This window comes from Eumetopias jubatus, unplaced genomic scaffold (assembly GCF_037043125.1).
Source record: "Eumetopias jubatus isolate StellerSeaLion01/CBP00866 unplaced genomic scaffold, mEumJub1_p1.0 scaffold_13, whole genome shotgun sequence".
NCBI lineage: Eukaryota > Metazoa > Chordata > Mammalia > Carnivora > Otariidae > Eumetopias > Eumetopias jubatus.
In genome coordinates this window covers 103650827-103673191 of record NW_028274819.1, presented here as the reverse complement: position 1 = coordinate 103673191, position 22365 = coordinate 103650827, and the positions used below count along the sequence as shown (strand labels likewise).

The 22365-nt window shown below is 47.4% G+C and overlaps 1 protein-coding gene across 1 annotated transcript in view; it reads left to right on the top strand.

Annotated features, from left to right (window-relative positions):
- The window catches only part of NCAM1 (neural cell adhesion molecule 1), a 66697-nt gene that overhangs the window by 27927 nt on the left and 16405 nt on the right, over positions 1–22365 (top strand). The window contains exons 14-18 of the mRNA XM_088017521.1: positions 1552–1683; positions 2798–2812; positions 7073–7120; positions 8767–8808; positions 20243–20367. Of these exons, the coding sequence (XP_087873647.1) occupies positions 1552–1683; positions 2798–2812; positions 7073–7120; positions 8767–8808; positions 20243–20367 (362 nt within the window). The remainder of the gene's footprint in view (positions 1–1551; positions 1684–2797; positions 2813–7072; positions 7121–8766; positions 8809–20242; positions 20368–22365) is intronic.

Below are 22365 nucleotides of genomic sequence, written 5' to 3'. Positions count from 1 at the left end.
GCCGTCCGTTCACCTTCCTGTGCTGCAGCATCGTCCCCGTCCCTCTAGAATGAGGGCAGGCTGCAGCTCCTCTAGAATTGTTGGCCTTCTGTCCCCTGGTACCTCAGAACCTGCTTCTCGGGACCACGCCAAGATGGATGAGGCCATCTCAACCACATTCCAAGCAGAAGCCCTGCTTAGGTGCTGAGCACAACCAGAGGAGTCCCATCCAGCCCTGCCCTGCACCTGTGGGTGCCCTGCACTGTGGGTTCTCTGCCATCACCCCCTCAGTCCTGCGTGGCATACTCAGGGACTGTCATGTAATTACAGTATTAACCAAATAACAAATTGCCCTAGAGAAAAGTCTGCTCTTAAATCCATCCTGTGATATAGTTTCAAACTAAAAGTTTAGAAGATAACCCTCGGATGCCTGCAGTTTGAAGATTCTAAGCTCCGACCATTTTGCCCCGAGGATCGAATATATAGCCGTGTCTGACTCTCCATTTGGGATTTGATCAGGATACATCAGTGAGGCATGCTTTGTTTCTGTAGGGAGTTTTAATCCCGGTCCTGTCTGTAGTAACAGGAGCAGCCACATCCCAACCCGGTTTTACCGAGAATTTGTTTCACCAGAAAGCTTCCATCACTCTTTCAGCTTTTGGGGGTGGGGGCGGGGCGGCCTGGGAGGAACTTCTGTGCCGTCGGGATTGGAGCCAGGAGAAAATAATCTCTTTACCTCCCTAACTTCCCTCTGAAACCTCCCACCAACTTATGGCGAGTTGATCCCATGTCACAATCTGTCCCAACTGGCATTTTTTTTTCTTTTTGTCATTGCTACAGCTGGATTTCCTCCACCTTTTTAAATATATTTTTAAATTTAAGTATAATTAACTTTCTAGTTCTATTTTTGTTGTAGCAAAATATGTAGAATATGAAATTTCCTATTTTAGCCATTTTTAAGTATGCAGTTGAACGGCATTAAGTACATTCACATTATTGTGCAACCATCACCACCGTCCATCTCCAGAACTTTCTCGTGATCCTAAACTCAGCGCCCATTAAACACTAACTCCCCATCCCACCTCCCGCTAGCCCCGGCAACCACCATTCTACTTCCTTTCTCTGGGTAGTTGACTCTCCCAGCTGCTTCGGAAGAGTGGAATCGTACAGTCATTGTCCTTTTGTGTCTGGCTTATTGCACTTGGCTGATGTCCTCCGGGTTCATCTACATTGTAACCCCTGTCAGAGCCTCGTTCCTTGCTAAGGCTGACTGATTCTCCACTGCATCAGCACCCCGTCCTGGGGGATCCACCCACCCGCTGATGGACAGGCGGGCCATTTGCCCCTTTGGCTGTTGTGAGCAATGCTCCAGTGAACCTGGGTGCAGAGGAATCTGTTCCAGTTTGTGTTTTCAGTGCTTTTGTGTATATAGCCAGACGTGGAACTGCTAGATCACATGGTAACGCTAGGTTTAAGTTTTTGAGGACCCGCCGTGTTGCCTTCCACAGCGGCTACGCCATTTTACCAATAGGCTTTCCGTCCTCGGTGATCCTTCTTGTCTTCTCACAACAGCCAACATGGAGGGCATCGTCACCATCGTGGGCCTGAAGCCCGAAACTACGTACGCCGTGCGACTAGCGGCCCTCAACGGCAAGGGTCTGGGTGAGATCAGCACGGCCTCTGAGTTCAAGACGCAGCCAGTCCGTAAGTACACCCCACACCCACCCTCTTCTCCTGGGGGGGACCCCGAGCTGCCCCGTCCTTTGTTCAGATGACAGCTTTTTGTCTTTCAGATTGCTCTGCTCAGGGAGGTCACACCTCCTAGCCCCTTGGCCCTCCGTGATGGCTGATACCCAGCCCTTATTGCGGTCTTTCCCAAAGAGCTTGGTGACACTGTCGCAGTAGCTGGCCCCACTTGTTAGCATGGCAGCCAGGGAGGAAAACACTGGCTCCTCGTGAAGGGGAGCCGGGCAGGGACAACGCAGCAGCATGTCATGGAGGGATTTGGCAGATTTTGCTTTTTGACGCAGGTCACAAAGGCCCTAAAGCACCCCGTGACTTGAAGGAAGAGGGAAAAGACAATGATGCTTCGTGTAATTAGTCATGGGGTTTTTGAGGCAGCAGAGATATTACGTTATAGAAGAGAGAAGACTGCTATGGGATGTCCGCGCAGTAGCAAGACCCCAACAATGCAAAAGAGGAAGGAGGGCTGAGGCCTCCACCTCCTGTTCCCCTTCCCTCCCGCCATGAGCACACGTCAGGGTCTCCCTCCCTTGTGGCGTCTTTCGAGAGAGGCGCTTCTTCCTGATGCACTCGGGATGGCATCTGCTTTCCTCCATCATGCCCTCTTTCCTTACACCAGGCCTGCCATGCTTTCCCTCCCAACCCACCAATAGCTCTGGGCCAGCCCTGCTCCAGGAACACCCTCCACAGACCCAGAGCGCTGCCCTGGGAGGACCATGCGCCCACCCAGCTGGAGCAGGTGCAGTAGACGCAGACTCCTTGAGCGGTCACAGAGCTCCCTGGGTCCTCTCTGATTCCTGGGCTTAACAAGCATGCAGGGCCATCCCTCACTTCCTTCTCTTCGAAACCAGAGGCCTGCAAAGCAACCCCCCTACCTCTTCCAGAAACAGAAGGCCCACCTCATCTTCCTTCTACAGGAATTGCTTCTTTCTGGATTTGAAATAACTTGATAATTTGAATTTCCAGCTCCATGTGCTTTGCAGAGCCTATTCATTTCTTTTACATCTTTTTTTTTTCCCTTGGGTCTGTCTCTTGTCTTTTCTTTTCGTCTGTGTTCCATCCATGGGAAATGCAGACAGCTCTCTTCCACGTAAGTGCCTCTTCATACCTCATTATCTGTTTCAATAGTGTTAACATCGCTAGTCCTAGTTCTTAATTTAGTTCCGGTCCCTTTTTTGTCCCCTAGGCTGAAGTAGATGATACTGTCCGGGCCCTAACCACACTGACCTTAGTCTAGTTGTGCTCTTGTTAATGTCTGTAGGTTTTTACTCCAAGAGGCTAACACGCGTCCTGTTCTAGAGCATGCAACTTTTGTGTCCTTTGAAGTTGTGTTTATTTATTAATTTCTGTGTGTGACGATTACCCCATGGCAATGCTGATGCCCGCCCAGCCAAGCACGGTGGGAGTCTGCAGGGGGTCTCCAAGTAACACACGACGGCACCAGCTCACCTTCTGCCCGGATGCCAGAAAATGACCACAACAGCCTCATCAGGGATTCAAAATCCCTTCCCGGGAAAAAGCAGCTGAAGGGATTTTCACATTTGCTTTTAGGAGATAAAAGAATTGAGCTCATAGCCCCTTCCCTTTTCTGTCTATGGTGGCTGGAGGGCTCTGGGAGGCCTAAGCAGCAGCTGCAATTGTAAAGAATAGCATGAGCTTTGGTTCTGAGTCACAGGTACATCCTACGGGCAGCTGCTGGGCAGTTAAATCCCCACTTCCGGTCAGTTCTGTTCTTCAGCACTAGGTTCTTGAAAAGTGCATGTCCATGTTTGGGAAAGACTGACTGGCCACTGAGTAACTTCACCGTCAAGCATAAGACAGGGGAGATTCTCCATGGGAAGGACATGTAAGCTGTAAATAGCAAATATAAAGAGCAAGGGTCACAGGAGCCTGGCCCGCTGCTCCGGGGGGACCCAAACAGGTCTGATCTGGCCTGCAAGATGCCCCCAAGCATCACTCCCACCAAGCCCTGCCTCTCGCTTCCTCGGCTGAGCTCAGAATAGTGAAGGGGAGTATTACCCAGAGAGACTCGGAAGAAAAGGTATTCAGGAAACTGCACACTCTTTTCATAAAAAGCTCCCAGCTCCTGAAAGGCACTCAGGGAAGCTTATCTTTTTAAAATTTATTCAGAAATATTGCAGCAACAGCAGAAACTAAGTAGCTCCGTGTAGGCGTTCTGAGATTTTGAGCAAGTGCTAAATCCATGATCTCAGCAGACTTGGTTCCTGAATGAACCGGTTCTGGAAGGAGTCAGGATTGGGGATTGGGGATTGGCGTTGTCAGGTCAAGACTGACAGCTGTCTGCTCTGGGCGGCAGCTCTGCCCCGAGTGAACTCAGAAGGAGCACCTCTGACCCTGAGAGCACCTTCCTCCTGGATCCTTAATCTGAGCTTTGGTTTCCATGCTTCTGGAATTTATCAGTACAGGGACGGTGGCTTAGTTACATGACAGAGGGGAAGGCTGATATGAGGCTTCCTTTTGAGTTTCTAACCAGGACCTGGGGTCTGAGGACTGAATCAGAGTAACTGGGTCTTCGACTTCAAAGCCCATCTGTGGTTTTCACTCATTGTCAGTTCAGCCCTTACAAAGGTGAGAATTTCTTAAGCAGATGCTGTGTTTTAAAACTCAATGGTTAATTTAAAAAAAGAGAGACCTTCAGGACCTTGTTGTTCCCTGCACCAGGATTCCAAGAACCCCTCTGGAAAATGGAGCCTTCAGCTGTCCATTGCTAGTAGGTCATGCGAATGACATGCAAAGTCAGTTTTCTCAATCATCTAATAAAGTTACGGCCTAAAGGATTAAAAAATCAAACTTCTTCTAAATAAGGAAAATTGTGACAGAGCCTTATCACTGAGTGCCTTTGTCAAGAACTTGAGCGGGTTAAGAGCCAGGGAAATACACAGAACATCATACTCTCACGAGAGTTGGTCATTATGGTCTTTCCTGTACCTTTGTGACCTTCCTAGAGGGGCCGAAGTGAGGACCTAGCCCAGGGGGGTATCTAGACCCATCCTGAAGAAGGATCCAGCTAGGAGGATGACTCCAGCATCTACCACTACCATGCCACCACTCACTCACTGCTACTAGGAAGTTAGGGCATGTTTTAGGAAGGACATCTCTGAGTTCTCACTCCCTGTCCTCAGAAGGCACAAAGGTTGTCTGAAATCCGGTAAATAAAATCAGCCATCCACTTAGCCGAGCCCAGGTTGGTTTTAGTCTCTGACATTGGCTCGTCTCGCCCACTGACCATGCTTTCCCGCCTATGATGCTGGGGTGCAGATTCACAGCCTGATCCCGTGACACTGGAGTTAGGCCCTAGGGGCACCCTCACCCCAAGGGGGAGAAGGTACAGGCTCAATAAGCTGTCATACTGAATAGAGAGTCATTGCTGCCAGGCAGCCCCCACCCCCACCCCTCACCCCCTACCTCCCACCCCCCGCCCCAGTTAGGAGGCAGTAGGTGAGAGCCGGTGCATCTTGCATAGTTTATCACTTGAAATTCCTTGAGATGTGGCAATAATGGGGTTGCTTTCTTGGTTCCTTAATAGACTGAGCCACATGCAGAGGCATGACCGTGTCAAAGCAGGGATGAGCGGGTGAAACTAGCCAAAGCCACACATATCCCAGAGTCCCGCTTCTGAGCTGCCATATCGGAAAGCCTGGCTCACCTGTTTGAAGATTCCTTTGTGTGCAGCTCATAAATGTGTGTGAAGGTAACGAGGAAGCGATGACTCCAAACAAATAAATAGAACTCCAGCCTGGAAAAATGTCCCTGTTTCATGTATTTTTAGGCCACATGTCTGCGTGTTGTCATGAAGCTTTTAGGCGGAAAGCTCACAAGCTCTGTTTGCCTTGGGAGGGGCTGCTTCCCTATCAGAGCTGCTGAGGCCCTAAAGACATGATGTGACAGTTGACTATGCATCCTTTCCTCCATGATTGAGCCACGTACCTTCAGAATTTCATTGCCCGAATGTCACCTCTTTATTTGCTTCTGAACCATGAAGCAAAATAGACAATTTCTTTCAGGGGATAAAGATCATGAAGGAGTGTCTACTTTTCCAAAGAGGCATCTTGAGGTTTTTGTCTTCACATCTTGCCCCCTAGATGGCACGTTGCAAGTGTAATATATTATGTTTCTGATATATCTAATATAATTCTAATATACTGTGTTTAAAACACATAAAACTCTGTCCCTTTGCCAGAATAATATGGACAGTGATGCAAACAATTCAAGCCAAAAAAGTACAAGAGAAAGAGATACACTTTCCCCTGAATTTACCAGACCATCAAGTCACGATGAGCTCACAATGAGTTCAGTGGGCACTTTGCTCTGATTCCAGTGACACTCTACTCATGTGGTTTAATGAGATGCTTGATGCTTCACCTGGAAGAGAAAAGGAAGACCAAACTATGAGTATGCCAAAGCAATGTTGGAGATATGGTGACGTTCTTCCAGATTTTCATCTCGCTCTCAAAGGAGACTTTGTTTTGTGATTATTGATGGGACAACCTCTGAATATTTGCCAGCGAAAAACTAAAGATCTATTCAGTGTCCAGAATGTCTCAGATGCACCATTTCTAATGGTCCTCCAAGCAGAAAGTTGGGTTAGTGTTACTTTATTCAGTCCCAGTCTCTTCAGCTTTCCCTTCCTCCAAGAGAGCACGAGACAAACGCTCAGTGTTATTTGCGTTGGTCTCCACACTCACGGCAGCCTCCGGAGAATCACCTGCTATAGGGTTTTGAAGGGCAACCGTGGTTATAGTATCATCTAGATGCCCAGCAATCCTGGATCTCACCCAGCAGTAAACGTCAAATGGGACAGTCATTTCTGTTTCTTTGGGACGTTAAGATTAGAGAGTGAGGCATACAGGCTTTGCTCTAAGTATGTGCCCTGAGTGTAGACATAGTCCTGTCTAGAAGCACATACAGATATCTGTCACATGAAGAGCCAAAGCCTCCATTTTCCCACATTCACCGTAACCTGGGGTCCAGTTTCCCTTTTCTCCTGACATCTGATCCTGTGAAGGCAGCTGGTCCTGCTGAATGGGCTCTTTGTTTCGGGCAGGGTTGGAGGTCTCTGTAGCTGCTCCTGGCCCAGTCCCTGACCTGACTGCGGGCCTCGGCAGGCACACGGGCTCCCGGTTTGAAGTCAGAGAGCCCAGCTCTGTGCTGGTCCGCAGTCCGCCTGCCTTCACGCACGGCATTCTTCCTCTTCACTGTAACCAGCTTCAGCTTCAGCCGCTGACACCTCCGGGTCAGCTCTTCTGTTTTTTCATTCAGTGTCTGTGTGCCTCAATGAGGTTTCTTTCTTCCCTTTTTTTTTTTTTCACTTTCATTTTTCTTTCCTCAGTGGCTCCTGCTAGCTCTTCCACCCCTGTTCCATTGTCTCCTCCAGATAGTGAGTATCATTTTCTTCATCCATCTCTCTGCAGGTTGCTTTCCACCAGCCACAGTGGGTCTGCATAATGTTATCTCCTTCACCAGGTGATGATTCAACTCTGTTGGCAGAAAGCAGCACCAGGTTTTAGAGAAGCAAATGAGAAGAGAGATGGGCGCAGGGCCTCCCAGATTCATGGGAGACCGCACTACCCCCAAAGAGTAGGCAAGTGACAGGCGTGGCTCTGGACAGAAAATCCGGCAGTCAGGCTTCCCGAGGCTGGCGCGGCCCAGCGCTGTCCGCGGGATTCTTCGTGGGCTGGACCCGAGCTGACATTTGGAGAAACCAAAGGAATTTGCCAAGAAAAATATCTATTCTGCAGGGTCATAAGAAATGGTTTGGGGTGTTGTGTTTTCACCCTTCATTTTAATTGGCGCAGTTGGATTCAGACATTGAAATTAGATAGGGAGGCCTGTAGCTCTTGCTTTCTCCGTAAATGCATACTTGTCTCGTAAATATTTGCGGGAAAATAAACAGTGTCTGCTTGCAGATGTGCCTGGCAGTAGGCGCTTCGGCAATTATTTAACCCTTCACAAGTGAGCCTTGTCTTTCTCTTCCATGAAATAGGATGAGTAATCGCCCTCTTCCTCCCCCACCCCCCTGTAAAGCTTAGCAAGCTGTGTCTGCCCACCCCGAAGGAGGACCACTAAGCCTGGCAGCGATGACGCCTGGTTGGTCTCCAGCCTCTTTATTCCTGACTGAGCCTCTCTCATTTACGGTCTTACTTCACTTGGCTGCCTTGTGCTTCTGTTCCTCTGGGGACTCAGGAGGGAGTGCTGTGCCTGCAACTCTGGGGTTTTGAACCCAGCTCTTGGGGGGTGGGGAGAGCAAAGGGAGACGGCAGCCGCGTGAGGCCTGAGGTGTCAGGCCCGCAGGTGCTCAGGGGGCCGGCAGGGTGGCGCCGCCCACCGGGCCCAGGAGCTGCTGGGCTCTATGCTCTGCGCATAGCCTCTGGAGAGGACCCCAGCCCTGGGCTCAGAAGCCCCCTATCCTCTCGCTCTCTCTGGCTTAGCAACAGGCCCAGCACCCTAGCTGGTACTTTCCAGGCCGGGGCTGTATCATCGGGCATCCAGGCTTGGGAACCAGAGACAGCCTTGGGTTCGAATCCCATGTCTGCTCCTTCGGTGTCCAGCTCTGTGGCCTTGAATGAGCCCCTCCACCTCCTGAGCCACAGAGTCTTTATCTGTCTGATGAGGGACAGAGTCTACCTCTCTTGTAGGTATCCGTGAAAATGAAAGGCTAAGTATGAAAATCACAAAACACAGTGCCCCACACGTAGTAGCTGGAATTTGTGGTAAGAATAAATGAGGGTTATGTCATTTCTTGCCAAGTGAGAGTAACTTGTCAGCAAAATCTCTGATAATTTCCTTAAAATATCCATATTTCTGTTGATAAATGAGGGGAAAAGGCGGTGAGAGAATATCCCCTTCACCAACTCTTTCTCTTCTTTATAATCTACATTTATCTGCGTCCACATACTGTACCTGTGTGTGCACACATACACACTCCTGTATAAACACGTTCACGTCTTTGCTTCTGAATGTATTTTATATCTCCATTCTCTCCCTCACCTTGCTGTGCCCTGCCTGCCCTTCATGTTTCCATAGCAACCTGGCCTCTTCCCGCCCTCACAACCACAGACCCGGCTAGTGAGTATAGAGTTATGGCGGCTCTTGGCCAGATTGCTGCTCGTTGCAGAGCCGGCTTCTGGGTCACAGTGCTGCCCGTCGTTGTCCCTTGTGTTAAAAGTAACAGTTGTGAATGCATGGAGGCTCTTCTCCGGGTGTGGTTTCCTAAGCATGCTGTCTGTGTGGCCAAGAGAACAGACCCAGCCCCACCAAAAGGGCTGGGATGATTATTTGAAGAATACTCTGCATGAAGAGAGTTTTCCAAATTTCCCTTCGTGTGAAAAAAACAGAATAGGATTAGAGAAACACTAAGGAAACAAAAGAACAGCATCTCCTCCGAGCTTTTGTTGTCCCTCCCCTCTGAAGCATGCGCACGCATACCCGTACACACAAGGAGCCAAGACTCAAGCAAGGGAAGGAACAGAGAGAATGCTGCTTGGGGAGAGGTGGAGGGTGCAGCGGAGAGGGAAGCCGCCGCTCGTTTCTGACAGCTTGCCCTGCTTTGTGGGGCCTCGCAGCAGGGCCAAGGGGGCATGAGGAGTATACAGAGCACCGCTGGAAAGGAAAGGGTTCCTCGCAGGCCTCCTCCCCAGCGCTGGGGAAAATGGCGGCCCCAGAAAGTGTAGCTGGGCCTGCTCAAGTCTGTGTGCTCGAGAGTCCAGATCAGAGTTCTGGAATCCATCTGCAGAGGGTAGAGGCGGGACCAGACTTGTGGAAAACGTTACACTTCATCACAACAGTGACCTGTTCCAAACTAGCCTTTATAACGCTCTAATGAGGTGAGCTTGTGGGTTAGGCCTGAAGTCCCAAGTCAACTAGGAGCCCCCGAGCACAGGCACGTGTGTGTGTGTGTTTATAGTGGTGTCCACAGCCATGTGGCGGGTTAGGTTTTATAATATTTCTGAGTCACAGAAAAAAATGACTTGTATCCACAGAGCAGTAGTCGGTGGGAGAAGGCAGAAAGCAGGTGTGTGGAATCCAGCTCCTACTCCCCTCCCTGGGCCGAGGTTTCTGATACATAATTGAACAGAGAAGAAGAGGTTCCTGGTTCTGCGTGCTGCATGAAATGGTTCTTTTTTCTACTGCATCCATCTCCTCTCTTTGCCCTTCTTCTCTTAGTTTCAACCAGCAATAGCCTGAACTTCCCCTGGTCCGTGCAAGTTAAGGCAGGAAACCCTAAATGCCTTTTGACAGGCAAGTCATTCAGTAACAGATTAGACCATAAAGACAACATAGGACAAAAAAGAATGTAGATAAAGCTGAGGGTCTGCTTTCTTGGGGTTCTGTGTGTGTGTGCGCTGCAGTGAATTTTAATTCCTGATGCTTTTGAGGTTTCGTTTTGTCAGCAGAGCAGAGCGGGTGACAATGAACTGTGCTCGCATGGGTTTCACTCAGAGGATGGGTTTGTGGTTTTGGTTTTTGGTGTTTGGTTTTTGTTTTTTTTGTTTTTTCTGTTTTTTTTGTTTTGTTTTTTTTGTTTGGTTTGGTTTGGTTTGGTTTGGTTTTGCATTTGGGAAAGGAATGCAATTAACCCATTTTTCTTCAAACAGCCATGCTCCTGTGCCTTCCAGCTTGGGGTGGTGTGTGTGCGAGGCATAGTCGGAGAAGGCTACATAATGCATTTGCACAGCTCGGGCCATATTAACATGTCTCATGGTAGACTGGTCTTCCCTGAAACCTAGAATCCAGAGTTTTCCTCAAGGAAGAATTGGGTGTTCCTTCCTGACCTATGTTTAATTTTTAAATATCAGACATTTCTGTCCACGGATAAGATGCCCAGTAGTGACATCAAAAGAGAAGAAAGTTTGTCTTTTTTTTTTTTTTTTTGCACGCACTTGACTACTGACCCAAATTATAGGTCCTGGGATATAAGGAAAGACGGTCACAATTGGGCAGCAACCTGTATTTAGCATGAGCATAATTGTATACAATAAGGCAAAAGGTAGCATGTGTGAATGCAGTGGAACAGCAGAGTAGCTAGAAGCGCAGAAAAATCCATCAATCATCAGCCAGTCAATAGGATTGAAAACAAATAACGTCTCCTATTTTTGCTAGTGTGTGTTGATCCATTTTTAATCATGAATTCATGAATGAATGAAGGTACCCTAGATAAGATCAAAAGAGAAACCGATCAGTTGTGTATAATCCCTGCAGGGCACCATTGGTTGGAACGTGCCAGAGCCTGTGCAGTGTGGGACGATAAGACAGACAGGTTCTATCAGCTCACAGTGGCAAGGGTTGTGTAACTGGGCTAAAGCAGTTCTCCTGCATTACTTTTAAACAGTGGTGTGCTTTGGACGGAAAGGTACATCTATCTCCTCTCTTTGCCCTTCTTCTCTTAGTTTCAACCAGCAATAGCCTGAACTTCCCCTGGTCCGTGCAAGTTAAGGCAGGAAACCCTAAATGCCTTTTGACAGGCAAGTCATTCAGTAACAGATTAGACCATAAAGACAACATAGGACAAAAAAGAATGTAGATAAAGCCAAATAAGAAAACCATTTGCCTTTAATTGTCAAGGTCAAATCCATATCTTATCAGTACAGCCACAAGTTTAGAGAGATATGTATCCACAAATGTCCAAGCACTTGTTCAATGTCAGCATCTTAGCTCAAGGGGCCAGGGGTTTAGTTTCATTCTTCGGTGTTGACAGAGCCATTGTCTCGACCACCAGAAGGAAACCTGTTCCCTTCTGCACTGGCCTCTGCCTTTGTAGGTTGTCTCAATTGGGGTATCTCAATGGGGGCTCCGGGATAATGTGGGTAGATGAACAGGGAAGTGAGAAAGGACTTGCCAGGACTGCCTTCTCTGGTCTGCAGCCCCCAAACCTTACTCAGCCCATGCCCCGTCTCATGCACCACAGGAAACAGGAAATGGCTTTTCTCGATGTAATGTAATATTTTGTTCCTACAGGGCAAACAGTCTTGGGACTTTTCCTGCATGACCCATGTTCTCTCTCATTGCCCTTGTTTCCCGAGGATGCCGAGACATTTTTGGAATCTGCGAATAATAACTTGCTTTTTTTCTTTTCCTTCAACAGTCTCCTGGATTGACTTTGACATCCGGGTCCTGACAGAAACACCTCTCTATTTCCAAACAAGTGTACATGCTCCTTGATGTATTAATATGCAGTGTTGCAGCTGTATCTAATGCTTATTGGTGTCATTAACCAAGTGCTCTTTATGATTTATTATCCTTCTGTTTCCGGGCAGTTTGACTGTCCTCCCAATGTTTCCTATATATGCTGCTAATTTAATTTGATTTCTCCTTTTATTTAGTCTGTGATTTTGTTGTTGATTTTTTCTCCCTGCCCATTGTTTACATCAGTTTTTAATTTTTTTGTATTTTCCATGTGACCTCCTCCACTTTCCTTTCAACCAATCATGTGCGTGCGTATCATGTGACTTTGTCATGTGGCTTGCATGGTGCTGATGATGTCGTCCACGCTGGTGAACAGAAGGTAAAACTCTTTGTTCTGATTAGGGAAATAAACCTGGGACCACAGCCTGGCCCCTAGGGCCCACTCATTTCTTCCTGTCTCAGATTTCCCAAGTGAAGCCATTTGAGAGATTTCCTCTCGTTCTCAGTTCACCTCTAGAATTCATTATTCTTTGCAGCCTTGACATGACGATTTGATACCATGAGAGGCTTTGGTTTAACATTTTGCTTCAAGAAACTCGGCCCTGCAAACTGCCATGTATAGTAAAACCACATTTGCCACAGCGCAGTTTGCAAACTTGAATTTTTACCAGATAGTTCATAAAAATTATTTCCCAGAAAACAGTTTTGCAAATTACCTTTGCGACGTTGTTTAACTTTATCCAGTAGTCCTGAAAACCACAGTTGCTCTAAAATGAGTCATGTCTGTGAAAATGTGAAATGTATCTGTTTGCAACACTGAAATGCTACAGAGAGAAATGTATCAATTGCCGTGGTTCTGTTTGCTCAAAACCAAGGAGAGTGCTTTGTAAAATTCATGCAAATTGAGGACTTACTGAAACCAGAGATTTAAGAATTTGGAATTAAAGCAGTTTGGATTGTTGATGTGTCACTGTTTAAGAGTGACCCTCCCCCTGGACAGGGAGGGGGGCAGGAAATCAAAGCAGAAGTTAGCAGTTACCATGACTGGAGATCCCTTTGTAATCAAGAAGCACAGGATTGACCCTTACAGCAAAGGAAATAAAATATAGCCTAATTAAGCTCAGAGTGGTGACAAAATAATTAGTTAATATTGTGACTGTCACAACCTTGGGAAAACATTTCTCACTTACCATAAAGAGAAAAGGAAGCCTCTGCTCACAGCTTTCCCACTGTAAAATCAAACACCTATTCAAAACCTGCCCTGGGAGTCATCTGCATTCTGTTCTCTTCTAACTGAAGACTGTTACGTCAGATCACAACCTGAGACACAGACCGGCTGCATTGATCACAAAAGCCAGACTAACACGAATAACCACCCAGTGTGCCCGTGCATGCGAGGGGTCCCCATTTGGCCTCACGTCTCTGAGGAACTGACTGGGCGACATCCACATGGACAAAACCATCCACAGCTGTCTCGCATGCATGTTCTCTGTTCCTGTCTGTCCTTTCGTTTTTTGCCCCCCACACGTGTGAGCCCTGCGGATGCTACCCTCTCACTCGCCCTGCACACTGACCACCTCCAAGGACGTCAGCTTTCTTGGCGTGGCCACTGTGCTCCTATTGAGTCCTATTTACAACCAGAGTCCTGGATGAGGTCTGGGGTCAGAGCCGTCTGCCATTTCCAAAAAGATGTTTGGTGTTTACACTGCATGAAATGAAGTCGGGGTGTCCCCAAAGCAGGGGAGTATCAGATGTGCTGAGAACTTTGATCTGCCTTTAAAAGGCAACCTAATCTGTGTGCCTTAGGGCAGACAATTTTGGGAGCCTAAGATTTTCTAAACTCCCAAGTCTCACCCAAAATACTGTGGTTTCATTATTCCCCTGAGGGGGGACCGCGTTCTTTTGAGGTGATGGCTCCGAGGCTAATGCACTAGGGAAAAACCTGGATCTTCCCCCCCGAGATCTGAAGTATGAGCAGATGTGGAGTTGAAACCCGTCGGTTTCTTTCTTAAAAACAAGTTGGGTCATTTCTGTGCCTTGCTATAATTCAGGATGAAGCAAAGCACCACACGAACAAGGTTGAAACTGATCCATACCTCTGAAGAGCAATCTCTTCCAGACATTTTAAGCAAAGCAAGAAATGTTTGAAGATGTTTCCTGCAGTTGCCCTAGAAATACACCTTAGCAATGGCCTTGGGTATTGGTAAAAATGTGGCCAGTGCTAAAAAAAAAAAATCACTGAAGTGCCTGTGGAATTCGAAAGCATGATTACCCCCTCACCAAACCACATTTCCCTTCTGTGACAGATGCTCTTTGGCCATTTGCAAAGGGACGAGCAGAGGACTCCTTATTCAAATGAACAGCAAGCAGCAGGAAATGGCCTTTAATAATAAAATTTAAGGGAATGGAGCGGTCAGAGCAAATAAAATTTATGGGGGAGAGAAGTAAACTTTAGTTAAGAACATGATTGCCTCCTTTCTCTGGACATGAGTAAGGCTTTAGGGCGAGTGGGGCCTAACTGAGGAAGGTTTAGATGAGCAGGGACTCTCTCCCAGGAGTGGGCTTGCTGTGCCGAGCTAAGATACTCCCATGCCGAAGTCTATTTTTAATATCCTGGCACCTGGTCACAGCCCGGCTTCTTCCTCCAGTGACTCCATCAGCCGTGAGGACTCTGTGTAAACGGGCCTCCTCACCCTCCCCACTCCCAGCATGTGTGCGATGAGAAGCCCCCTGCGCCCCTCTGTCAGTGTGCAGCATGTCTGAGCATGGACCTCCCCACCCCCCACCCCCCACCCATTCATAATGATCTTCTTTTCTTTAGCTACTGACACTGCCTCTCCTACTAGGACATGCTGATTCTGATGAACTAAACTCCTTAACACCCACTCTTCCTTCTTAGATTGAAAACATCACTAACCACCCCTTCCACTCCCTCCTTTATTTTTTTACAGCTGTGTGTCTGGATTGCCACGGGTCTCTGGCAGGTCGACACAGACTTGTCACCAGGGGCTCTGCTCTAATTGCCTTTATTCCGAAGGATTCCCTGCACTGGTGGTAGAGAGCTAGCGTGAAGGGTCTGCAGAGGGAGGCAGTGATGCGTATCGGCCTGAATCCTGGGTGCAGAGGCTGGGGGCTCTGGAAAGGGCACAGTTCCCTAGGGCTTAGCAGTGTGAGGGCCGAAACCTCTCAGGAGCCTCGTACTTCTTTATGAATAATCTAACATCCGTGAATTAGTGTTGAAGATGTGCACAAACCCCCTTGCGGCCTCGGAGGCGGGAGCCAAGTGAATTGTTGGAGGTTATTTCGGTCCTAACTTCCTCAGCCTGGATCAGCCCCATAACCACAAGCCATACCTTCGTGGTCATATTTTCTTTTTAGGATGATGAAACAAAGATAATTGATCAATTAAGCTGTTGGTGTTTTCATGACACCCACGAGAAGGGACTTGGTATCTCTGTGGTTCAGTCTGTCAAAGTTCATTTGTTGCTGTTTCATTCATGCCCCATGCTGCCATCGGACTCCCCACCCACCCCCCAGCTCACACACTCACATTCTTAATCCCCGAGGAACCCGATTCAAAAGGGACGTGTAGGCCAGATGCCCCCATGACCATGGTCTCAGAGCGAAACGTCCGTTCTGTAAGAGCCGTGTCCACTCGTGTCCCCCAGCGTTCCCTGGAGCCCATGACCAGGAGAGCAAAGAGTCAGGTCATGCCAGCACAAGCAAATTCTTAACAACAAAGAGGAAAGAGTTCAGGAGAACAGGAACATTTGACTCCCAAGGCCTGCTTTGGGGGACCAAGGCTTAGGACAAATTGAAACCCATCCAGGCACTGTCGGCCACTCGCTGGGACTGTCAAAAAGCCCCCTCAGCACCCCTAGAATAGCCAGGTAGGCCATCAGAGGGGGCATCACAGGGAGTTAGGGGGTCCAAGGGACATTGGATTCATCTGTTCGGCAAAGAGCTTGTCCTTCTCAGAAAGGACAATTAGCAGGCTAATAACTGCACATCCTGATTCCCTTAGGTAATTTGCCCATCCGCTAAGGACGAAACTTCCAACCTCTTGATGTAATTTCCAACGTTCCTGAGTTGGAAAGATCTAATGGGCTTCATATTAGAACAGCCAAATCATACATTTTGGGCTCTTCTAAACAAGTAACAAAAAGGCATATGTACATTTCAAATTCTTTTCAAATGGCTTGCAAGAAGTAATTCACCAAAGGGAACAGGAGTTAGGATACACAAAAGTAACAGTATTTGTGATGCCAGACAATCCCATTTGATAGAAAAAGGGAGAGAGTCTAATGCAAGGCCTCCATCCCTTACTGTTTGTACTCAGATGCCCAAAACTCTGTGCAGACCCCTGTGGGCGGAGACAGCAAAGTGGATGAGGAAGGAGTGTGGGTCAGGCCTACCTCAGCTCTTGAGTCAGAAGATAGAATAATCTTGGTTATTGGGCATTTTTGAGTGAGAAGTAGAATATTGTTTTCCTTCTAAAATTCACAAATACCGTCCAAACGCCCTGGGTTTGCTATAATTTTCATTGTGGAATTCAGATATCCTGCAGTAAGCTTTCTGACCCCAGGGCTTTTGCTGACGAAGGAAAGGACATGAAGCTGACTCCAATTTTAGGGCACAAGAGCGCGAAAATTACAAAGAACCTACAATCCACAAGGCCAGAAATACACATTTCAATTACGATTTCTAAGGGGAATTTATAGGACCTGTCTGTAACATTTCTGACTGTTTGCGGTCTCTATGGTACCTTCTTACTTTCTTGCACACATGATTTACATTCTTCTAGCAAATACCAGAGCTGCCTAATATTTTATATTTGTTATCGGCAAGGTTTATTTTTAAGGTGATGTTGGGTTTTTTTAGTCTTTACATAAAATATCCGGGGGGGGGGGCGGGGAGTGGAGTTTGACTCATGGCTGAAGCTAAATTCAGAAGGTGTAATTAACCCCAGGGGTTTTCTTGGAACAACCTGCCGATTGCTGCTGAATTGCAAACCAACATTTACAAATAATTACAATATTGGTTTTACTGAAATTACCCATAATGATTTCAATCAGAGCAGCCATTTCAGAACAGAGTGCACATTGGGACCCTCTAAATAATTTCCTCTCCTAATGTGTTCAGTAAAGCAGTGAGCCTCCTGAATGCCAAGGCCCCATTTCTCCAGCATCAGCCCCTCCCTGGTCAGGCGTGGCTGGAGCCGCCTGCTTGCCGAGAGCTCAAGAAGCAGTTTCTTTAGCCTATCTGTAATCTTTAGAAAAACTGACAAATGGTGAACATTTGAAGATGGCTAAGACAATTCATTAAACAAATATTGCTCTTTCTACACCTTTATGTGACTACAGCAAGTTCCATCCTTACAAAGTGGATGAGAATCCCTCTGATGCTGGGTGATGATAATCTTCCTGAAGAAACACTGTCATAGGAAGGGTTACGTTTCTGTACAAGGGCCCCACCATTTTTTTAAACGAATTGATCATAACTAGGCTTTTTTTTTTTCATTTGGCAAACAAAACCTTGTCTTGTTTACCTTTGAGACGCCAATGCCTAAGTGACTACCTGGTATCTAGAAGGTAGATCCTCGGTAAACGTTTGTTGAGTAAATTATAGTTAAAGCACTTGAAGTGATACACCTAAATATTACATGATATGCTCTAAATTCTACGAGAAAGTAGAATTCTGACATACATGTCAGAATAATGTCATCACTCTGATAAAATGTTAGCAACGGATAGCGTTCCAACTTTGGTCAGTGTTAGAACTGTGTTCTAACCGTGATATAGTTTTTAGTGATTTCTCTATGATTCCGATTCTATTCCGATTCTATTCTATTCTATCTAAATGGACAACCCTGTGCCCTAGAGATGTGGAATTACTGATCTTGGGGTACATCGCCCTGAAATTGGCAGGACATCCTTATTTTGCGTCTGTCTTTCACAGTGTTGTGAAAATAGCCAAGGTGTTCTTGGATAGTTCATCCTAATGCAGTGACTGTCATTGGGTCACAGCGCTGGCAGAACGACAGGGGGCCCTGGAGAACACTTAGCCCAGGGCCCCTATTCTGCCTCTGTTGATAGTGAGGCAGAGGCCTGTCTAAGCATTCAGTTTTACAGGGACCCCCACAAACATGAAAGGGAGCACCTCTTCTAAGTAGATATTCCCCCCAAAGCAAAAGCCTTGGGGGAAGGACTGGGTCATTGCCTGGTGAGTGTGCTGGAAGGGCCACCGATGCCACCTCCTTTCCTCCTTCTTAAGGCAGATAGACTGTCACAGGGTCACTGTCACAATTCTGAATACGGAAGTCATCCCTGGTGCCCATCCCCATTCAGTCTCGGGCCACCAGCCATCCCAGTATGCCTGGGACTAAGGGTTTTCTGGAGTGCAGGACTTGCAGTGCTAACCCCTGGAAAGGCCCAGGCCAGCCAGGATGAGTTGGTCACCCTGCTTCAGAGATGAGGATTGGAAAGTTCTGCTGTGCCTTGTGATGCCATTTGTTCAGCACTGGTGACTCTGCAGTTTCTGCAGAACCTGCCTGGTTCTGACGTAGCCTCCACTTGGTTTGAGTTTCTTCGTAGCACAGGATGTTTACAATGATATAAGATATTACTAAACTTCTGTCTAAGACTGAGAACAGTCCAAAAGAATTTAAAAAGTGTGTCCGCCTTGACATCATCTAAACCGAATTCCTCAATGTTCTCCACTGAAGAGTTGAGGCCAGTGGCTAGAGAGCAGCACGGAAACAGGACAAGTCTTTGCCTAAAACCTGTTCTTGTCTATTTTAATTCTTGTTTTTCTTTTTCCTTAATCACTGATTGGGGAAAACAAACCACAAGCACAACTTTTCCTAAATACTTTCTCTCTCAGACATTAAGATGATGCATCCTCCCTGTTGCAGCTTCCATGCGTCCCCTTCACCATGGCTTCTCGACCTTAAATGTGCACACGGATCACCTTGGGATCTTGTTAAAACAGAATCTGCGTTTCTAACAAGCTCCAGGTGGTGTGTGTGCTGCAGGCCCAGACCGAGTAGCAAGGGCTGTCCATTAGCTCTCCCTCTCTGGTTCCCTCTTGTCTCAAAGAGAGAGCAGGACCAGCAGCCTTTGTGAGGTGCCCAAAGGAGCTGAATGAGGAGGGTGGGCTGGATTGCTTTGCCAGCAGCCTTGTCACACATGGCCAACGGTACACTTTGGGATGATGAGTTCCGAAACCTAGTGACAAAACTTTCTGGGTTTTCGGTCACATGTCTGTGATTCTGTCCTCCAGCTAACAAGCCAGGAGAACCCACCTAGGGGGTAACTGTTGTATAGGCTTCCCCCACGTTTCTGTCCGAGGCCATGAACTAGACATACAGATATGTCCTTGGAGGAAGTGCAGGATCCCTAAGTGCATTAAATCTTCATTTCAGCTTCTCTCAAACATTCTCTCACCTCATTGCTTCCAGTATCCACTAATGACATAGTTTCTCCTGAAGTAACTCAGCGTCTTCCTCACGGAAGAACCATCCCAGCCCTGGTAGTTTGTCCCGTATAAGACCGTCTTCCTTCTCTCCCTTGGAATCACAAGCCAAGCATATACTGCAAATAGAGACATCGACTTTTCTCTGTTGAGAAACCCTAAAGACGTTTTTTTCTCTCTCTTCTCGCAAACAAAAAGACTTTAATGACTGTCACTTTAAACAACATACGGAGGATTATCACTCAGGTAGTTGAGCCATAAATGCAGGATGCTTACAGGAGACTTGCCCCTGGCATCTTGTGCTTTATTTAAGCACAACTGGAAAGTTGTCACGTTTTTAAATGAAGCTGAATAACAGAATTTAATTCATGGAAAGCGGATCACAAGAATGCAGTGTCATTCCACCCCTACTAGGCATGTGGTCCCCCATGCCCCCAGGATGAATCATATATCCAGGGAAGAAACTGGCTGTTTTGAAGAATTATTTTACGGGTGTAAGTTTTCTCCTTAAACACTTACACACATTTTCCCGTATTTCAGGCTGTTCCTCAAAATGTATGAGGCTCATCAAAGTTAAATCTGCAGTTGTAAGAGCAGGCAAAAAGGAAATGCAAGCACTAGTGAGAGACATTTAAAAAAAATAAAATTCTGTTTCTAAAATGGTAAAAGTACTGTGCTATTAGGGAGGGTTTCCCAGAACATTCCCAAAAAGCACTTAGTTTGGGGCTAAGTCTGACGCATCTAACTGGAACCCAAAGTTTTATATTTATTGTTTTTTAACCATTTGAATTTCTGAGAAAGCAAGAAAAAAGCCCAGCCCCACCCCATCACTACATCCCATGCTGATGGATTAGATTTTCCTTTTGTGGGCAAAGATGTAACATGAATTAACTGGCTGTTTCAGGGGAGCCCAGCGCACCTAAGCTCGAAGGACAGATGGGAGAGGACGGAAACTCTATTAAGGTGAACCTGATCAAGCAGGATGACGGCGGCTCCCCCATCAGGCACTACCTGGTCAAGTACCGAGCGGTGAGTGGCTCCGGGGCTTCCGCCCCATCCTCACCCCCACTTCTGCCACCCTGACACCCACCTTGTTGGGGCAACAATGTGCAAAGCCCAGGCAGGGCAGAATCGTTCTGGGTCTTGCAGATGGCTCGGGGGCCCCGGTCAGAGTTTTCAACCCCAAGCTTGACCTACAGCCATCAGGCCGTGTCCACACCGGGACCATTTTGAAACCTCTAAAATGATTGTGGTGGCAGCAAATTCCTATCATGATCAATCACTCTACTGGTTGAACGTTTCTACAAAGTGGTTTTGCCATTACCCGGTACTTTTTGCAAATAATATATTGATATCTCATAATCAGTATGTTTGATCAAGTGTGTATTATGGGCCAGGCACTGCGATCATGTACTTTGTTTCCCCATGAGAATCCTGTGAAGTTGGCCTTAGGATTATCTGCCCTTCACAGAGGAAGTAACGTATTCAGTCAATAGTGCGTGATCCCTCACGGCTGGGTGGGCAGAGTTTGAACCCAGGTCTGTCTGAAGACACTGGGCTCTTCGCCCCTGCTTTAGGCTGCCTTACCATCCCAAACCATGGTCGTTCCCACCTGCCCCTCAGACCCTCCCTGAGCTGGTCTAACGCTGCTCACAGTGAGCTTGGCCCTGAACCCTTTCTTCCTGGTTTGCTCACCACCTAAGATTTCTGTCATCTGCTTTTCATCCCCAGGCCCCAAAATGAGAATCACTCTCACTTTCTTTGGTTTTAGAATGATACTTGGCCACTGCCAACCACAATCAATTGCTAAGAGATCTAGAGGCAGTGTCTGAGCACTGGGAATAGCCTCTTGCTCAGATTTCTTACCATAGGAAATAATGAGCCAGAGAGCAGTTGTCTTTCCTCAAGTAGGAAGGATTTTTCAAGGAAGTTGACTTACTCCTTCTCTTTTGATCAGGCCCCACTGAAGTGGTGTGTGAAGCCTTGCCTGGTTAGGCTTAATGGAGAGTCACTACAGCACAGAGCCCTCCCAGACACACTCCCCAGTGGGTGGGCAGACCTGTCATTCCACTCAGCCCTTCCCCAGTTAATTGCGAAGCCAGGCATGAGGCTGACATCAGAGGAGGTGCCTCTGTGGACTTCCCTAAGTCCCAACCTGTAGACGCTGCTCTAGGAGAGGTCTCTGTGGCTTCCTCACTGTGGAACAGGGTACCAGGATTGAGTGATGGCCCAGCACAGCCCACGGGAAGTGGACAGTGTGGTCGGGTGGGCCGTCTCGTCCCTTGTTAGGCTGATGTGGCCCAGACAGATGTGGGATCCAGGTTCGGCTCTACCACTTAACCAGTGTGTGACCTGAATAGGTCACCCGGTCTTCCAAAAACCTCCATTTCTCCATCAGGAAAGTGGGAATAAAATAGCTTCTTGAGTTATTGTGAAGATCAGTTATAATATAAGCAAAGAACCTGAAAAGTGCCCCTCATATGGAGCCCCCCCTCCCCTGCCCCATAACTACCATAATCACTGCTAAGAGCATGGAGGACATTAGGAGAAGGAAGGGAAAAATGAAGGGGGGGACATCGGAGGGAGAGACGAACCATGAGAGATGACGGACTCTGAGAAACAAACTGAGGGTTCTAGAGGGGAGGGAGGGAGGGGGGATGGGTGAGCCCAGTGATGGGTACTAAGGAGGGCACATACTGCGTGGAGCGCTGGGTGTCATACGCAAACGATGGATCGTGGATCACTACATCAAAAACTAATGATGTAATGTATGGTGACTAACACGACACATAATAAAATAAAATAAAAAAAGATGCCGGCTGGGGCTGGAGACACCTCCCAGATGAGGCCGCCTGAGATACCAGTTTTCCAGAAGAGCCACTGTGGCTGCGCCAGGCGGGTCTGCCTTAAAAAGACAATGGGACAGAACAGTGGGCTACGTTAGGTTTCAGCAGCCTTACCTGTCTCCTCTTCTACTTCAAACACCGAGTGTTTGCTAAATACTATTACTATATGTTATTAGTATTT